Source organism: Brassica rapa, chromosome A05 (genome assembly GCF_000309985.2).
Source record: "Brassica rapa cultivar Chiifu-401-42 chromosome A05, CAAS_Brap_v3.01, whole genome shotgun sequence".
Classification (NCBI taxonomy): Eukaryota; Viridiplantae; Streptophyta; class Magnoliopsida; order Brassicales; family Brassicaceae; genus Brassica; species Brassica rapa.
The window spans coordinates 4681016-4696607 of record NC_024799.2 but is presented as its reverse complement, the minus strand read 5'-3'; the positions used below and the strand labels follow the sequence as shown (position 1 = coordinate 4696607).

At 32.2% G+C, this 15592-nt stretch overlaps 1 protein-coding gene, 1 long non-coding RNA gene and 2 pseudogenes across 2 annotated transcripts in view; 1 reads left to right on the top strand and 3 right to left on the bottom strand.

The window, feature by feature from the left end:
- Nucleotides 1-15592, bottom strand: part of LOC103848412 — a 76976-nt pseudogene that overhangs the window by 35540 nt on the left and 25844 nt on the right.
- On the bottom strand, nt 307-10556 carry LOC103847614 (probable disease resistance RPP8-like protein 4). The gene is made up of 5 exons (XM_033291427.1): nt 10446-10556; nt 9320-10191; nt 9093-9239; nt 581-2315; nt 307-482 (listed from the first exon to the last, which is right to left on the bottom strand). The coding sequence occupies exons 2-4, from the start codon at nt 10179-10181 to the stop codon at nt 601-603; spliced, it is 2724 nt and encodes a 907-aa protein (XP_033147318.1). The 5' UTR covers nt 10182-10191; nt 10446-10556; the 3' UTR covers nt 307-482; nt 581-600.
- On the bottom strand, nt 11405-15547 carry LOC103847613 (annotated as a pseudogene).
- The window catches only part of LOC117134032, a 32147-nt gene continuing 31355 nt past the window's right edge, over nt 14801-15592 (top strand). The window contains exon 1 of the long non-coding RNA XR_004458143.1: nt 14801-15116. This is a non-coding gene — a long non-coding RNA (uncharacterized LOC117134032). The remainder of the gene's footprint in view (nt 15117-15592) is intronic.

Genomic DNA, 15592 nt, shown 5'->3' with positions numbered 1-15592 from the left:
GGAATGGAACCAAGAGACTTTCTTGAATCCTCTAAGGTGTTGTATATATGATTTGATTGCGCCATTGATATCAACTGTGAGGAGAGTCCCATTGTGGTGAGAAACTCTTGACTTTGGTTTCAATAAACTCCAAGGTTCTATATCTGTTAAAACGGATTAACTAGATGTTTCATTTAAAAGCTCTTGACATTCCTTAAACCAAATGATAAAATCATGTTAAGAATGATGTTCAGTGATCACTATCAAAGCACCGTTCTATCTCAAATTCCGACCATACAAGTCAACTAGGCACACACAACGGAGAAATCGAAGAAGATATACAAATGTATTTCCAAACTTAGCATTACAGTGAATGAGCATGCAAACAGATAAACGAAATATATCACAAACAAGATATGTAAACTTCACACACCAATACAACAAAAACGACATATATCACATCACAGAATCAATAAGTGGGTACTGATTCTGAGTAGGTTCACCTGAAAACCGAATAATAAAAAGGTTAGATAGTTGAGACTTCCACACTAAACTTCATGGAGAACAATATTGACATTATACCAAACAAAAGTATATATACCTGAGACGGTTGTATTCTCCTTATTCGTCGCCACGATAGTCTAATTGAACACTGGGAATGTGTTGGACTTTGTGGTAACTTTCCCCACCTGGTACGAGTTTCGTCTCCCACTCCTTCTTCTTATGTATGATTTCCAGTTCCTTTAAAGAAGTGATATACTTGAGCCCTTCCGGTAGCTCCTTCAACTTTTCACAATACCATATAGACAAGGTACGAAGACATGGCATCGACCCTTCTTCCACTATCCACTCTTCCAAGTCGTCTAGGTACGACATTTCAAGCTTAGATAATTGAGGGAATCCACCTTTTGAACACACCATCTTCCTCCCCACGAAAGCATTACTTGATAATTCAACCGACTTTAAATGAAGCAACTTTTCCAGAATCTGCAGTGGATCCTCCTCCATTTCACAGTTAGTTAGAGATATGTGTGCAAGGTTGGGAGGCAATCGAGAGTGATCAGGAAGCCTTGTCATATGCATCCATATCACTAAATGCCTTAGCTTAATGAAATTACAAACGAAATCCAAATCATAAGCCCCATCGGATTCGTTGTTCTCATCGATCAATCTAAACTCCTCCAGGTTTGTTAATTCACCGAGAGATGACGCTAGAATTTCAGAAGTATACCTGCCTTTGAGAAATATCTCGAGAGTCCTGAGCTTTTTCATTCGGAGGAAGTCAGTGATGCTACCGTATTCTGATCGGAACCAGCCCAAGTACTCCAGGTTCACTAGATTACCCAATTCCAACTTTGTTTTAGCGTCAACAAAAGGGGGAAGCAGCAGGAACCTCAACTGTACCATCTCTTTAAAGATACTTGGCAGATGAACTCTTTCCCGGGAGTAAATACTCAAATAGATTAGAAGCTTTAGATTCCGTAAAGAAGAAGGTACATGAGTTGCCCAACCCATTTGTAAGCTCAAATATCTCAAATGAATGAGTTTTCCAATGCTCGAAGGTATTCTCCACCCTTTAGAGTCTATTTTATAATCTAAACTCAAATCTAAGACCCTAAGTAACAGTAAATTTTGGAATCCTTGACCTGACTGCTTCCAAAAGTTGCTGTCGAGTCCAAACCCCAAAAAAGATCTAGCTTTTTGATTGTTTTTACGTCCCAGCATATCAAATGCATTACCACCACCGTGTACTACGAGTCTGCGAGATCTGGTAGGAGTATGAGCATTGATGGTGGAGGTGGAAGTAGTAGGGACTTTGATAAACTGAAGAAAGTTCTCTTCTTTGGCTTTATATAAACATACTTCTCTCATCATGTCATGCATTTGACAATACTCCCATTTGCAACTCAAATCCTCTTTTACTCCAATAACCATATTTCTCCTTACTAGCTCGTCTATGTATTCTTCTCCAATTTTCCTAGTGGTTGCTCCATCGCAACTTGACGTTATTATTCCTTCTGCTTCCCAGTAATAATACAATCTCTCCACTTGTATCTTGTCATCTTCGGGAAAATGAGCTAGGTAGAGGAAACAATGCTTTAACTGCATTGGCAAATCTTCATAGCTCATAGACAATACTCGGTAAACAGAATCTTGACTTTTGTCATCTATGCGAACTATCTGACTTTGAATATTGTCATCTACTCTTTTCCACTCTTCAACCATGGTTTTATTAGCTAACAAGCCTCCCAGCACTTTAACGGCTAATGGTAGTCCTCCACAATATGTGACCATTTTCTTACCCATGGCTTCTAGTTCTTCATCAACATTAAATTCTGAAACACAGTAACACATTGTAAGATTGGCCTAGAATTAATTTGTCTAGTCTTTTCAAATGTTCAAATAAAAAATAATATCTATATATATATAGTTTATATAAAAATCTACTAATAATAACAATCTCAATTAATTCAAAAGGTTGTGAATTCCACTTATGTTAAAAGTATGTGTCTTTTCAACAATTAAAAGTTGTGTCTTTTTATTTAAAAATAACTATTTATATTGAAAGAGTGTGACAATTTATATTGAAAATTTGTGACTCTTCATATAAGTATTATTACAAAAAGACACAAACTTTTAATTTAAAAGATGTGACTCTTCAAACAAAATTTTAAAAATCTATAAATAGTCCAATGTCCATGTCTTCTCAAAGCATAATTTTCACTAATCAAATAAAATGGTGAAGAAGAAAAACAATTAATAATAGCAAACCCAAACAATGTTGAAAAGTTGTGTGTTTTATATGAATCTTATTTCTTGTTAAAAGTTGTGTCTTTTCATTATATATTAAGAAATGTCATTTCGTTTCAAGAGTTGTATATTAGTTAGTATTTAAATTAAAAAGATATAATTATTTACATGAAAATTGTGACTATTCATATATGTATCATTTCAAAATAACTACCTTTAAATTGAAAAGATGTGACTATTTAAATTGAAAAGTTGTGACTATTCATATAAGTATTATTTCAAAATAACCACCTTTAAACTGGGAAAAAATGTGACTATTCATCTATATGAAAGTTGCATCTCTTAATTTTTTATATGAAAAGTTGTATTTATTAGTATTCAGATGAAAATTATGTTTTTTCGTTTTTATTTTTCTCATATCTGTTTATTAATATTTTATAAATATTTGCAATTGTTTTATTTCTAAAAATCAGTGTATTGATTAATATGAAAATTGGAATCTCTTAAGTTTTATACATAAAAGTTGCATCTCTTAAATGTCTTACATGAAAAACTCAAACAATGTTGAAAAGTTGTGTATATTTATAGGAATTTTATTTCTTGTTAAAGTTGTGTCTTTTCGTTATTTGTTTCAAGAGTTGTGCATTAGTCAGAATTTAATTGTAAAATATGTAATTATTTAAATGAAAAGTTTTGACTATTCATATTTCTATAATTTCAAAATAATTACATTTAAATTTGAAAAGATGTGACTATTTAAATTGAAAAGTTGTGACTATTCATATAAGTATCATTTCAAAATAACCACCTTTATATAGAAAGATGTGACTATTCATATATATGAATAAAGTAAAAACAAAAAGACATAAATTTTCATTTCATTACTAATAAAAATAACTTTTCATAAAAAAACTTAAGAGACACAATTTTCATATTAACAATGATTAAAAAAATGATAAATATTTACGTGGTGTCATCAACGAAGAGGTACAAATGTGTTGTGATTTAAGGATATGAACGCATCATAATCTAAGAGGTATAACGTGTTGTGATCCAAGAGGTACAAACATATCATGATCCAAGGAGTATGAACGTTTTGTAACTGAAAGGATGTGAATGTTTTTTGACCGAAAATATACAAAATGGTCGTAACCGAAAGGCTGCCAATGATCATAAATGAAAAAGTGTGAATGGATCTAGACCGAAAGGATGTGAAATTAATCTTGACTGAAAGGGTGAGAACAGATCTTGACTATGACCAAAATGGTGCAAATGGGTTATGACCGAAAGGGTGCAAATGATCGTGACCGAAAGGTTACAAATGGATTGTGACCGAAAAATTGCAAACAGGTCGTGATCAAAGGGTGCAAATGGTCGTGATCGAAAGATTGCGAATGGGTTGTGACCGAAAAAGTGTAAACGGGTCATGACAAAAAAAGGGTGTGAACGATTTGTTACCGAAAGAGTGTGAATGGGTCTTGACTTAAATGGTGCGAACGAGTCATCACCAAGAGATTGCTAAAGGTCAACCATGATGTTGGTGATATAATAATATGATCTTTTTTGGCCAACATAAAAAGTCTATTTAAAACAAATACTAATATTTATGAAGTATTAATATATAGATATGAGTAAAGTAAAAACCAAAAACAAACACATAAATTTTCATCTCAATACTAATAAATGCAAAACAATTCCATATAAGTTTACTTTCATATTAACACTGATTAAAAATTATAAATATTTATATAGTGTCATCAACAGAGAGGTATAAATGTTTTGTAATTTAAGAGATATGAACGGATCATAATCTAAGAGGTATGAACATGCTATGATCCAAGAGATACAAATGTATCATGATCCAAGGGGTGCGAAAGTGTTGTGACTGAAAATGTGTGAATGTATTATGACCGAAAATGTACAAAAGGACCGTGACCGAAACTCTCTGAACTGTCATAAATGAAAGCGTGCGAACGGTTCTTGACCGAAAGGATGTGAAATTAATCATGACCGAAAGGATGCGAATGGATCTTGACCATGACAAAAAGGGTACAAATGGGTTATGACCGAAAGCATGCAAATGAGTTATGACCGAAAACGTGCAAATGGGTTATGATCGAAAGGGTGCAAATGGTCGTGTTTGAAAGATTGCAAATGGTCGTGACCGAAAGATTGCAAATGAATCGTGGCCAAAAAATTGCAAACGGGTTGTGACCAAAGGGTGCAAATGGTCGTGACCGAAAGATTGCAAATGGGTTGTGACAAAAAAGTGCAAACGTGTCATGACCAAAAGGAGTAAACGGATCATAACCGTATGAGTGTGAACGGATCGTAACTGAAAGAACGTGAATGGATCGTGAATGAAAGGGTGCAAACGAGTCGTATCCAAAGGAGTGTCAATGAATCATGACCGAAGAGGTAAGAATGGATCGTGACTGAAAAAGTGCGAACGAGACATCACTGAAAGAATGTTAAAGGTCAACCATGGTGCTGGTGATATAGAGTATGACCTTTTCTCGACAACATAAAAAGTCTATCCAGATTATAATATATCTTTTTTTTTAATATTTCTTAGATTTTACCTGTTTTTACCCATCCGGAAACTATTTTGTCTTATGGTCAACCATGGTGCTGATGATATAAGAGTATGACCTTTTCTCGACAACATAAATAGTCTATCCAAATTAGAGTTTATCATTTTCTTAATATTTCTTAGATTTTGCATGTTTTTACCCATGCCCAAAATTTTTGTCTTATGGATCTCAATTTCAATTTACACCATTTCGTTCACACCATTTACACTTTTTGGTAATGACACATTCATACCTTCGGTCAAGGTACATTCGTCCACCCCATGGACCAAGTTCATACTTCTTGAATCACATCATGTTTGTATCACTTAGTTTAAGACGTGTTTGTACCTTTTAGGTTATGAGTCGTTCGTACTTTTCGTTGATAACACAACCGTCTAACGTAAAAGATACATTTTTTATTTGAAAAGATTTTTTTTGTTTAAAAAGAGATTTTATTTATTTATTATAAATTGATATAATTTAAAATTTTAGAGTAACTTACCTAAAATAATAAAAAAATGTATAATTTTATTAGGATTGATATATTTGTATTTTAGTTGTAATTTAAAATTATAGAATATACATTTTTAATATTATCAATAAGTAAATATAAACACATATGTTCTACGTTTTGACATGGGAATCCTTTTAATAAAATTATTTTTTATACAATATATAAATTATAATATCATATATTTATTTATAAAAATAAGTTTCCACGCGTTATCGCGTGGGTTCCTTGGCAAGTTAAAAATAATGGAAATTAAACTTAAAACTGAAATTTATACTATTAAACCGGAATTTCTAATAAGATTATGCCTTTAGTTTTCAATGATAATTACAATACCATGCCACTAGCTATTTTTTTTAAAATAAATTTATTAAAAGAAATATTTTAACTATATCCCTTATATATTAATTGAGAAACATTACAACATTGTTTTGTAGCCACGTGTCACCATAAGAATGAAATTCAGAATTCTTAGAGAAATAGGTCGGTCCATCTTAATTTATATTATATTTTTTATTAAACTAACTTTTAAATTGATAATTAATGATTATGAATATAAATATTTGATAGTAATTTTTGTATCTTAGCTTTTTTTGGTTTAATTTTATATTATTAAAATATATTAAACAACCACATCAACCATATAATAAAATGTTTTTTATATGTTATATTTTGAATTTTTAAAACGACTATAAATTACTAAAAATATTAAATGTCTTACACTAAAATTTTGTAATTAATGGTTTAACTTGTTTTGGTAATAACAAGATATAAATGATCATAAATCGTATGAATATAATTGTTTTGATTTATTTACCAAAAAATATCGTAAATAAACAAGATGTAATGTTTTGATTTATGTATTTACTCTAATTTAATTATGTACATAATACATAAATGAATACAAATAAATAATAATAAATAAAATTTATTTTTATATATAATATTCATTTGCGTGGATCTTAATCTAGTTTCCTACTTAATTGCTAAACATCCTCCCATGATTCATCTAACTTAACAAAGAAGAATATTTATATTATTCTAAAATTATAAAATACATGATGTAAAACTATACATATTTGTAGTATATAATATTGAATATACTTGATAAATCATTCAGAAGACTATTATATTTAGTATTATTATGATTTTCCAAACTACATAAAAGATTTTAGTATAAATATGGAATTTGTTCAAATTCTCAATTGCCTACTAGCAAACCTATTTTAATTTATAACATTCAAATTTATTGGTATTGTTCATATACATAGTTATTTGCTATAATTCAAACTAGATTGTAACCCGCACACCCGTGTGGGTAACATTTCATTTATAAATATAAAATTTTATATTATTTTGTATATAATCATTTATGATAATATATTGCTGTCATTTTAAAAATAACTTAATAGATGATATATAGTTCTAAATATTAAAATTTAACATATGTTAACAATTTTAATTTTTGTAAAAATTATTACATAATTTATAAATATTAATCATTTTAAAATGTGAATGATATTTTAGTCACTTTAAGCGTGAATGACATTTTATTTATTTATCTAATGAAAGTATTTTTCAAAATATATTGGTTTACCAATTCAACATAATTTTAATATGTTTGTACAAAAACATAATGTTAATATGTAATTCATTAATTAATTCTATTTTAATATAATGTAGAATATACTAATAAAAATTATAAAATTAGCATATAATTTCATTATTTTGTTTATAATAAAATTTTGATTAAAATTAATTTATAATAATATTATACTACTAATTACGAAATTAATCAGTGCATTAATTAAAATAATATTTAAAATTTTAAAAAGATTTTGTTAGATTTTTTCTCTACAGATTTTGTTATTCCTAAAACTAAAATTTAAATTTATAGTTAAAATAGATTTGTTATTAATATCCTTATAATTATTTAGAAATGTTATACATTAAGTAAACAATAAAATATATGGAACTAGACTTCTAGTATGACAATTTTGTAGTAGATAAAAATGGTACTTTTCTTTTAATAGATTAGATATTTGATAAGCTGAAATTATGGAAGCATAACAAAACTTTAACAGTTTTGAGAATATATTTTTTGTATTTTTAATATTTACTAAATAACTTACAATCTAGAAAATCACATTTATAAATCTTAGTAGGTCAAAATTTACTCATTCAAATGAAAATGACTTAAATATTTCAAAACTTAGATATTTACGTTTGAAAACAAAAACTTTGAATGCAATTTCTTATAAAAAATTTAGACCTAGCTAAATGGTATATTTTTGACATCAATGATATCAATCTTAATATTTTAAATTTTGATAATTCTGGCATCCTCAAAATATTCTAAATTTCGTAATTTTACACGATTGAAATCTATAAAGAATATTCTGCGTTAATTCTAAAAACCAGCACTAAACCTACTTATATAAATATTGGGTTATGGTTCATATATTTATGTGTAATTTTTACGGATTATTTTATCAATATACAAAGGTTATTTAGTATGAGATGGTTGAGTAAACATATAAAATCATTTTTTTGTTGTAACATACATATAAAATCATAAAGTATTATAAGAATATTAAACAAATTTTAACTAATATGATATATGTGATTACTTCGTTTTAGTGTTAAATTATAGAAACATAAATTAAAACTTGGGAAAAATAAACAGATAATTATATTTTCATTATCATATAATAGTATTCATATAATTTTTATAAAAAAAAACTAATAAACTCTATATATGAATGTATGTAATTCTGTAAAATGTAAATGATTATAAATTAATGTACATTAAAATAAAATATTATAAGTTCATCTTATATTAGATGTTAGTTACTAACATAAAAATAAATTAGATACACAAATTAAATATAAATTATGCACAAAACTTAAAAACATATGAAATATGTATAAAGTTATAATTTTTGTCAAAAATCTAGTTAACATTAATACGTAAATTAAAATTAAAACTAAAACTACAATATGTGAATTTACAAGTATTTTTTATGTTATGTATCCTACTTATGAAGCTGTGGTCTTTAATAGATTTGAAATTCAGAACTTATATATTGTAGGTTTGTCTTTTGTAGTAGGTTTACTTATATGGTCTCTAATGGATTCCATGGATAAGTCATGTTAACACTGATGTTAATAGGTTTGGTCTTTAATGGACTCGGTTCTTAATAACATGATCAATGTTTGTCCACACACAAAAAGGGTCTTTAATGGACTCGGTTATAAACATGGACAAATGGACGTACCCGTTATCTCTCTTCTAGGGAATGCTATGCTCTCACATAGCATCCAACTTTCTTCAGGAGTAAGGATTTTTGGTCTAAAGGGAAAACATGTTGGATCTGCATGGAAACCAACACCTTCATCGCGTGAAGTAAGAATCATCTTCCAACCTGCAATTGTATTTCAAAAGGCATTTATGAAATAGCTATGGGGAGTACTTAAGTAATGTATGTACAATTAGAGAGCTCACCTCTTTCTTGGGGAAAAACATGTTTTATTACATCCCAGTCTTCGTTTTTCCATACATCATCCATGACAATTAAGTATTTAGATCTTTCCAACAAGTGAAAGATCTCAGCATGGAGTGTACCCTCACTCATTTGTGCGATGCTCGTATCATGTGGTCTAAGCTCTTGCAATAACTTTTGCCAAATATCCTTCTTCTTAAAATATTGAGAAACGCAGACCCATGCGAATCCATCAAAATGACTTCGAACAATGTCATGATGAAAGACTTGTCTCGCAAGAGTGGTTTTTCCAATACCACCCATCCCGGATATGGAAACTACTTGGATGCGATCATTCTCCACCAACTGACCAACCAGTTCCTTAACACTCTGTTCCACGGCCACAAGATCCTTTTGAGATTTCTCAGGATATGTTTGTTGGATTTCCCTCTGTCTCTCTTGTAGAGACGGTGATCTGTAGACGATCTGTTGTATTCCAAAGCTCTGCATTTGCTCGACAAGCTTGGACATTCTCTTAGTTATGCCTTCAATGTCCATAGAAATATTTCGGCGATCCACTAAGAAACAAGAAAGTCTTTTCAGATGCCTCTTGATCCCTTTTTGGTTTCCACTCAATTCTTTCAAAAGAAAGGATTCAATTATATCTTCAGCATCAAAAACAATGTCTTTGACATCTTCCAAGAAGTTTCTCACTACTTCACTCCCATGTTTCTTGGCATCTGCATCTTTCAACAACGACTGTAACATTCTCATCTGACATTTTAGATCATCAACTTTCTCATGAACTCCCTGCAGTCTCTCAGATTCTCGAGCCAAGAGCTCCCAGAGTCTCTGCACTCCAAACGATACAATTCCCTCAGCCATCGCTATTCTCCTGTTCCACCGTCAACATATGAGTACAAACTTGTATAGTAAGATTTAAAACCGGTTATGATAATCCTTGGTTGATCTAATAAAACATGATACCTGTCAGAGGAACTTTACTTAACTTACTTTTATTCAAGCATTGATGATTAAATGCTTTAAATTCGTAAAACAAGATTTGTAACAATGCAACGAATTTTTGTTTTTAAATTCAGATTCAGAGCAAGTTAAACAGACAAATAATGATACAAGAACGTGATTTACCTTACATGTAACAGATCTGCAACTTGCTTAGCGACGTTCTTTGGAAGAAGAAATAATGAAAGAGTATCGACAGTCTATGACAGTCATCTTGTGGTTCTAATTTTGAATTAGAAAAGAAAATAGGAGTTTTTTTCTAGTCTCTGGCGATAATGATTTTTTCGCAAGGCAATAATGCATTTGCTTTAGGCCCCACTCGAAACATTCACTATACTTCTCCCTTATTATTCTTTTTGGTAAAAAAAATTTTCTTCCTCATTTTCAACTTTCAAAATATATTCATTGATATTTACATTATATTTTCGTTAGAAATAATTAATTGGGAAAATTGGTAATATAGACAAAGTTATTAGATCATGTAGTATGACACCATACAAACTAGAGTTTACATACTATAATCCTTTACTCAATGATAGGATACGGCCGTACTGTGGTCAAGTTCTTCTGGTTCTACTACTACTACATGTTAACAAAGCTTGATGCTTTGTGGCCTTGACACCAACCTATCAAATCTCCGGAATCTGCATGTCTTTCTTCCTCAGTCTATTTGGAATCTTTTCTCCAGTTCCTCATACCAAAGATTGGTAAAAATTACGAACCAACTTACGTAATCATCAAGTGTGGTTTAGATCTTACTTTTTGTTATGATCAGAAATGTTTTAGAGCTACCTAACTTTTATGTTTTATGTTTCTTATGGAGGAGGGGATGCAGCAAATAGTGATATGGTGGAGATGATATTAATTACTAGGCAACGCCAGTGGCTGGACATTGTATGGAAGCATCACATCTCAAGTAGGAGACCAAGATGCGATAGTGCAGAACACTGGTCTCCTAGACACGGAACTAAAACAGTTGCTCAAAGATGGATCGGGGTTCGAACATTAGCTTCAAGGCAAATCAATCTATTTTCAAAGTAAAATGCAAGAGGCTAAACAAGAAAAAAAAAGAGCAGACGCTGAGATACGGATTAAGTGGAGATAATGGAAAATCTTACATATGGGTACATGTTTTTGTTCTTGACTAAAAAGAAGTTGTACATGTCTTGTTGTCTATCAGATATATGATTCTGTTGAGACTTTTTTTAGTTTTGTTGTTTGCAATGGTAGTGCTGATAGCAATATTGGTGATCTTCTTGGCAGCTACTTCATGAGTTTTGTATTCTCCTTGTGAGTTTCATGGCAGAGCTCCTCAATCAGATTACAAGGGTTTTGTATTCTTCCAGCAACTTCGGGATGTCATCCATCCGTAACTGAGAATAACAAAATGTTAAATTGACATGTCAGAGCATGTGCCAAGAGCCTGATGTGTTGATTGATTGCTGTCAAATGTTCAAGAGAGCTCATAACAGGAGGAAAGTATGTGGTATTACCTCGGAAGAAGTTTTGATATGATAAAACGTAAACGTCTGCTTTCCGGGGAGGCCAAAATCAGTAGATGTTAAGCTGCTCTGTGCTCTGAGACTCACGCCACAACAACGAAAACAAACATGTGTGACGGAAAGGAAGAATCAAATGTGAAATTTCATGATGTTTAATACTTTTCAAAGGGGTACAAAGCGATGCATTTACAATCAACTTTTATGTGAGGACTGCACAACATTAAGAAATGAATCAGTTTTGGCAATTCTTGGATTAAAAAGTCTCAAGGGCTATTCAAGACACAAAAAATGATATTGATATTAACTCTATATAACACTCCTAAACTCTCAGGAGATTTATCTAAGTTATTCTAATGCCATTCCAAGCGCAATCAAAGAACAACCATTTTTATTGAAATAAAAGATAATCTACATAAACAAGATAATGTAAGAACTCACGTGTATTTTCGGGAAACAAGTCGCTGATAATCTCGAAGCAAGGCATTAAGCTCTTTTAACTGCAAAGTCTCAGGAGTGGACTCTTTCCAATGTTGACGAAGTGCTTCAGCTGCCATCTATTCGTTGAGAAGCATTTTCAGTACAAGAATAACACAATCACACATCCTGAAAAAGACAAGAGGAAAAATTAACCTGCATCATGGAGGCTCGATTATCAATTACATCTCCTTCAATCAATCTGGTTCCTAACTCAACGAACTCTTCATCTTCTGACTCCTCGGGTATTTGAAGCCCACAAGTATTGAGTGAGATCCCTATCTAGAGTTCCACGTCCATTTTTCTCTTTAATTTTTAGAAGGCTAAACAGTATACTAAATTCAATCAGATGTGTAAACCTTCAAAACTTTTAATACAAACTGTGATCAACACCAAGATTAGTTCGTCTAAAGACTTTCCAACGATAAGAAACATTCAGTACAAATAAGAGTAAGATACCTTCAGGAACTAGCCACCAAAGATCACCGAAGGTTGATTTTCCATCAAAACCACCAATTAAAAGATGACGAGCTCCAATACTTGTCATGGTATGGTAAGCTCGAGGAGGAGGAGGTTCATCATTGTTTATTGGTAAGCGCTTCCACTGTGCAGTTACTAGTATGTGAAAATATAAATTTAGCAACAACGCGTAGACAGCAATGCTCAGCAAGAAAAATGATAAAGCACATCACAATTTTATCATCTCACTAGATTGTAAATTACTGAGGTGGATTTTTGGATTTAGAGTGCTCCTTTAGCAGAGGAGACGAATCTCATAAGCAAGAATTTACCTCTGTCTAAAATTATAGTGTCATTATAATAGACATCATAACGACTCAGCCATCCACCAGTTCCATGTCCCCCAAATAACAGAAGCTGCATACATGAAAATTAATGATGTGAGTGATGTATGTCATGCGAAGCTATCCTTACACAAAAGAACAAACAGGAGCTGAAAAAGACATACATAATGTCCTCCGGATGTGACAGTGTGACCACATCGAGCTGATGATGCTTGGCCAGGAAGCTTTAGTTGCGTCCATCCAGGTGTTTCACGTTCTTTCTTCCACAACAAAGGTTAACCACAATAAGATCAGCAACCAGAACATTACATATAATGCAATTTTGAAGTAATTTAATTAAGGATGTACCTTCATCTATTAAACCCTTCAAAGCCCACAGATCACCCATGATAGGGCCACCGCCTCCTGTCAAAGATAAACATATCACACACCATAGTTTTAGCTTAGTTGTTATCAGATCAAGCAAAAAATAATTGTGATCATGACCTATACCTCAGATGTCAGAACCAAAGAACTATCAAACTAGTGGATTTGCTTAAAAGTATGAATCCTTAAGATTGGAAGAGGGTTTCTACATTACATATACCATCCCGTTCAGGACAATTCATTAATGACTGGAAGTTATTAACTTACAACGATGCATAAATTGCTATTTATTAATATTTGATTCATATTTCACTCAAGTTCCCCCCCTCCTCTAATTTGTTTGTTTTCTTTATTTGCATTTTATGGACTTATATTGAATTTGGATGTGTAATTCGTGGAACCAAACACATCAGCATCCTTAACATGTTTGATGAATGAAAAGGTGGAACAGTAAATAAATTTTCGGTCTTTTACTTTTATCTATCATATGAGTCCGCCAAGTTGGTTTAATATGCAAACACCTTAACTTTTTTAAGAGAATGGTGATAAGTCAAGAGCAAGAAGCTACAAAGTTTAGGTTCAAGGTGTTATACCTCGGCCACCAAAAACAAGTAAACGTTTCTCAACCATGGTGGCTGTATGACCACATCTAGGAGGTGGCAACGACCCCGAAACCGACAGCTCCATCCATTCAAGGGACACTAACAGATACCAAGAAAGCTGACATTATCAGATACTAAAATCAGTCTAGTACAAAACTGAAGTAGAGGAGAGAGATAAAGTTTTACTTGTGTCCATAACATACACATCTGACAGCCATTTTTTACCATCCCAGCCGCCACACCTGCCAATGATCATAGGCTAAGCCAATGCATGCAACAACCTGATGGAACGTCTAAAATTTATGATACTCACAACACGATTTTCTGGTTGCCAATAGCAGCGGCAGCAGAAAAATCACGAGGCGTAGGTAAGTCGCCAAAGCTGGTTAGCTCAGACCACTGCCATATATCTGCAGAAAATGTCATTAATAGGTGTCTCATAGAAGTGCCAAAGCAGAGAAATTAAAACTCCGAGGCACACTTACCAGTATCTAGAACCCAGAAGTCACCCAACCTGTAATTGATTTATAGAAATGAGCTCTTATGTAAAAACGCTTATAACTAGAAAATATATAGAAGTGCGTACCTCTTGCCACCAGAACGTCCACCAAAGATGAACATATGGCAATCAATAGTGATGGCAACATGAAACGCGCGAGGTGTAGGGCCAACTTTTCCTTCAGAAACGCTGCCAGTACATTCTGGCTCAAACCAGAGTTTGTTTTCTAGTCGACAGGATTAAAGAAGAAGCAAATCATAAGACCACCAATTATCACATGATTAAAAAAGCTGAACATATGATACTTAAAACAAGGCCAAGGAGGGGACAAAAGAAGCTCAGAAACAAAACTAGCAAAATAAGAAAAGAGAGTATCCATCTGATTCCTCTTCAACAACACTGAATCGAATAATCTCATCTTGAAGTTTTCAGCTTTCTATAGTTTTTTTTTTTTTTGGCAAAGTAACTATCTTTGATGTAAGCATCGTTCTATCAAATAAACTACTAGAGACAATAGTCATTACAAGCAGAGCAAGCCAAGAACGTAACTCGTGAGAAAGAAAGCATCTTTCTACCTAAAGTATGATATTACCAATGTCATAAACAATGATGTCGTTGAGGAACTTTTTGTCGACGAGACCGCCGAACACCACGACCATGGATTTTCCGACATTGACAGCTGTATGTCCACTGATGAACAATAAAAATAATCAGCTGAAATTAAAATCGAAAATTGAATGGAGAAGAAGTAATTAATTTACCTCCTAGGCTGTGGAGGAGTTCCGGTGAAATCGGAAGAGGAAGCTCTAACCCAATGATGCATACGTTTGGCGATTGATGTCTGAAAACGCACGGATCACAGCGTTTTGGATTCGCTTCAACTAGTACACTTCTTCTCCTCTCAATTAGAGTCAAAAACAAATTTGCAGAGATCGAAAGAACTCTCTTGTTTGGTAGTCTCTCATGATCTGATTTTATTATAATCCAGACCGAGTTTTGTTTTTAAACCATCAATATTGTCCGGTTT

What these genes read in the sequence shown, in the direction of transcription:
- LOC103847614 (XM_033291427.1), bottom strand. Translation starts at nt 10,181, where the DNA reads ATGGCTGAGGGAATTGTATCGTTTGGAGTGCAGAGACTCTGGGAGCTC. An exon ending in TGTTTTTCCCCAAGAAAGAG is followed by an intron (nt 9,240 to 9,319) that starts GTGAGCTCTCTA and finishes ATACAATTGCAG; the next exon opens with GTTGGAAGATGATTCTTACT. An exon ending in CCCTAGAAGAGAGATAACGG is followed by an intron (nt 2,316 to 9,092) that starts GTACGTCCATTT and finishes ACTGTGTTTCAG; the next exon opens with AATTTAATGTTGATGAAGAA.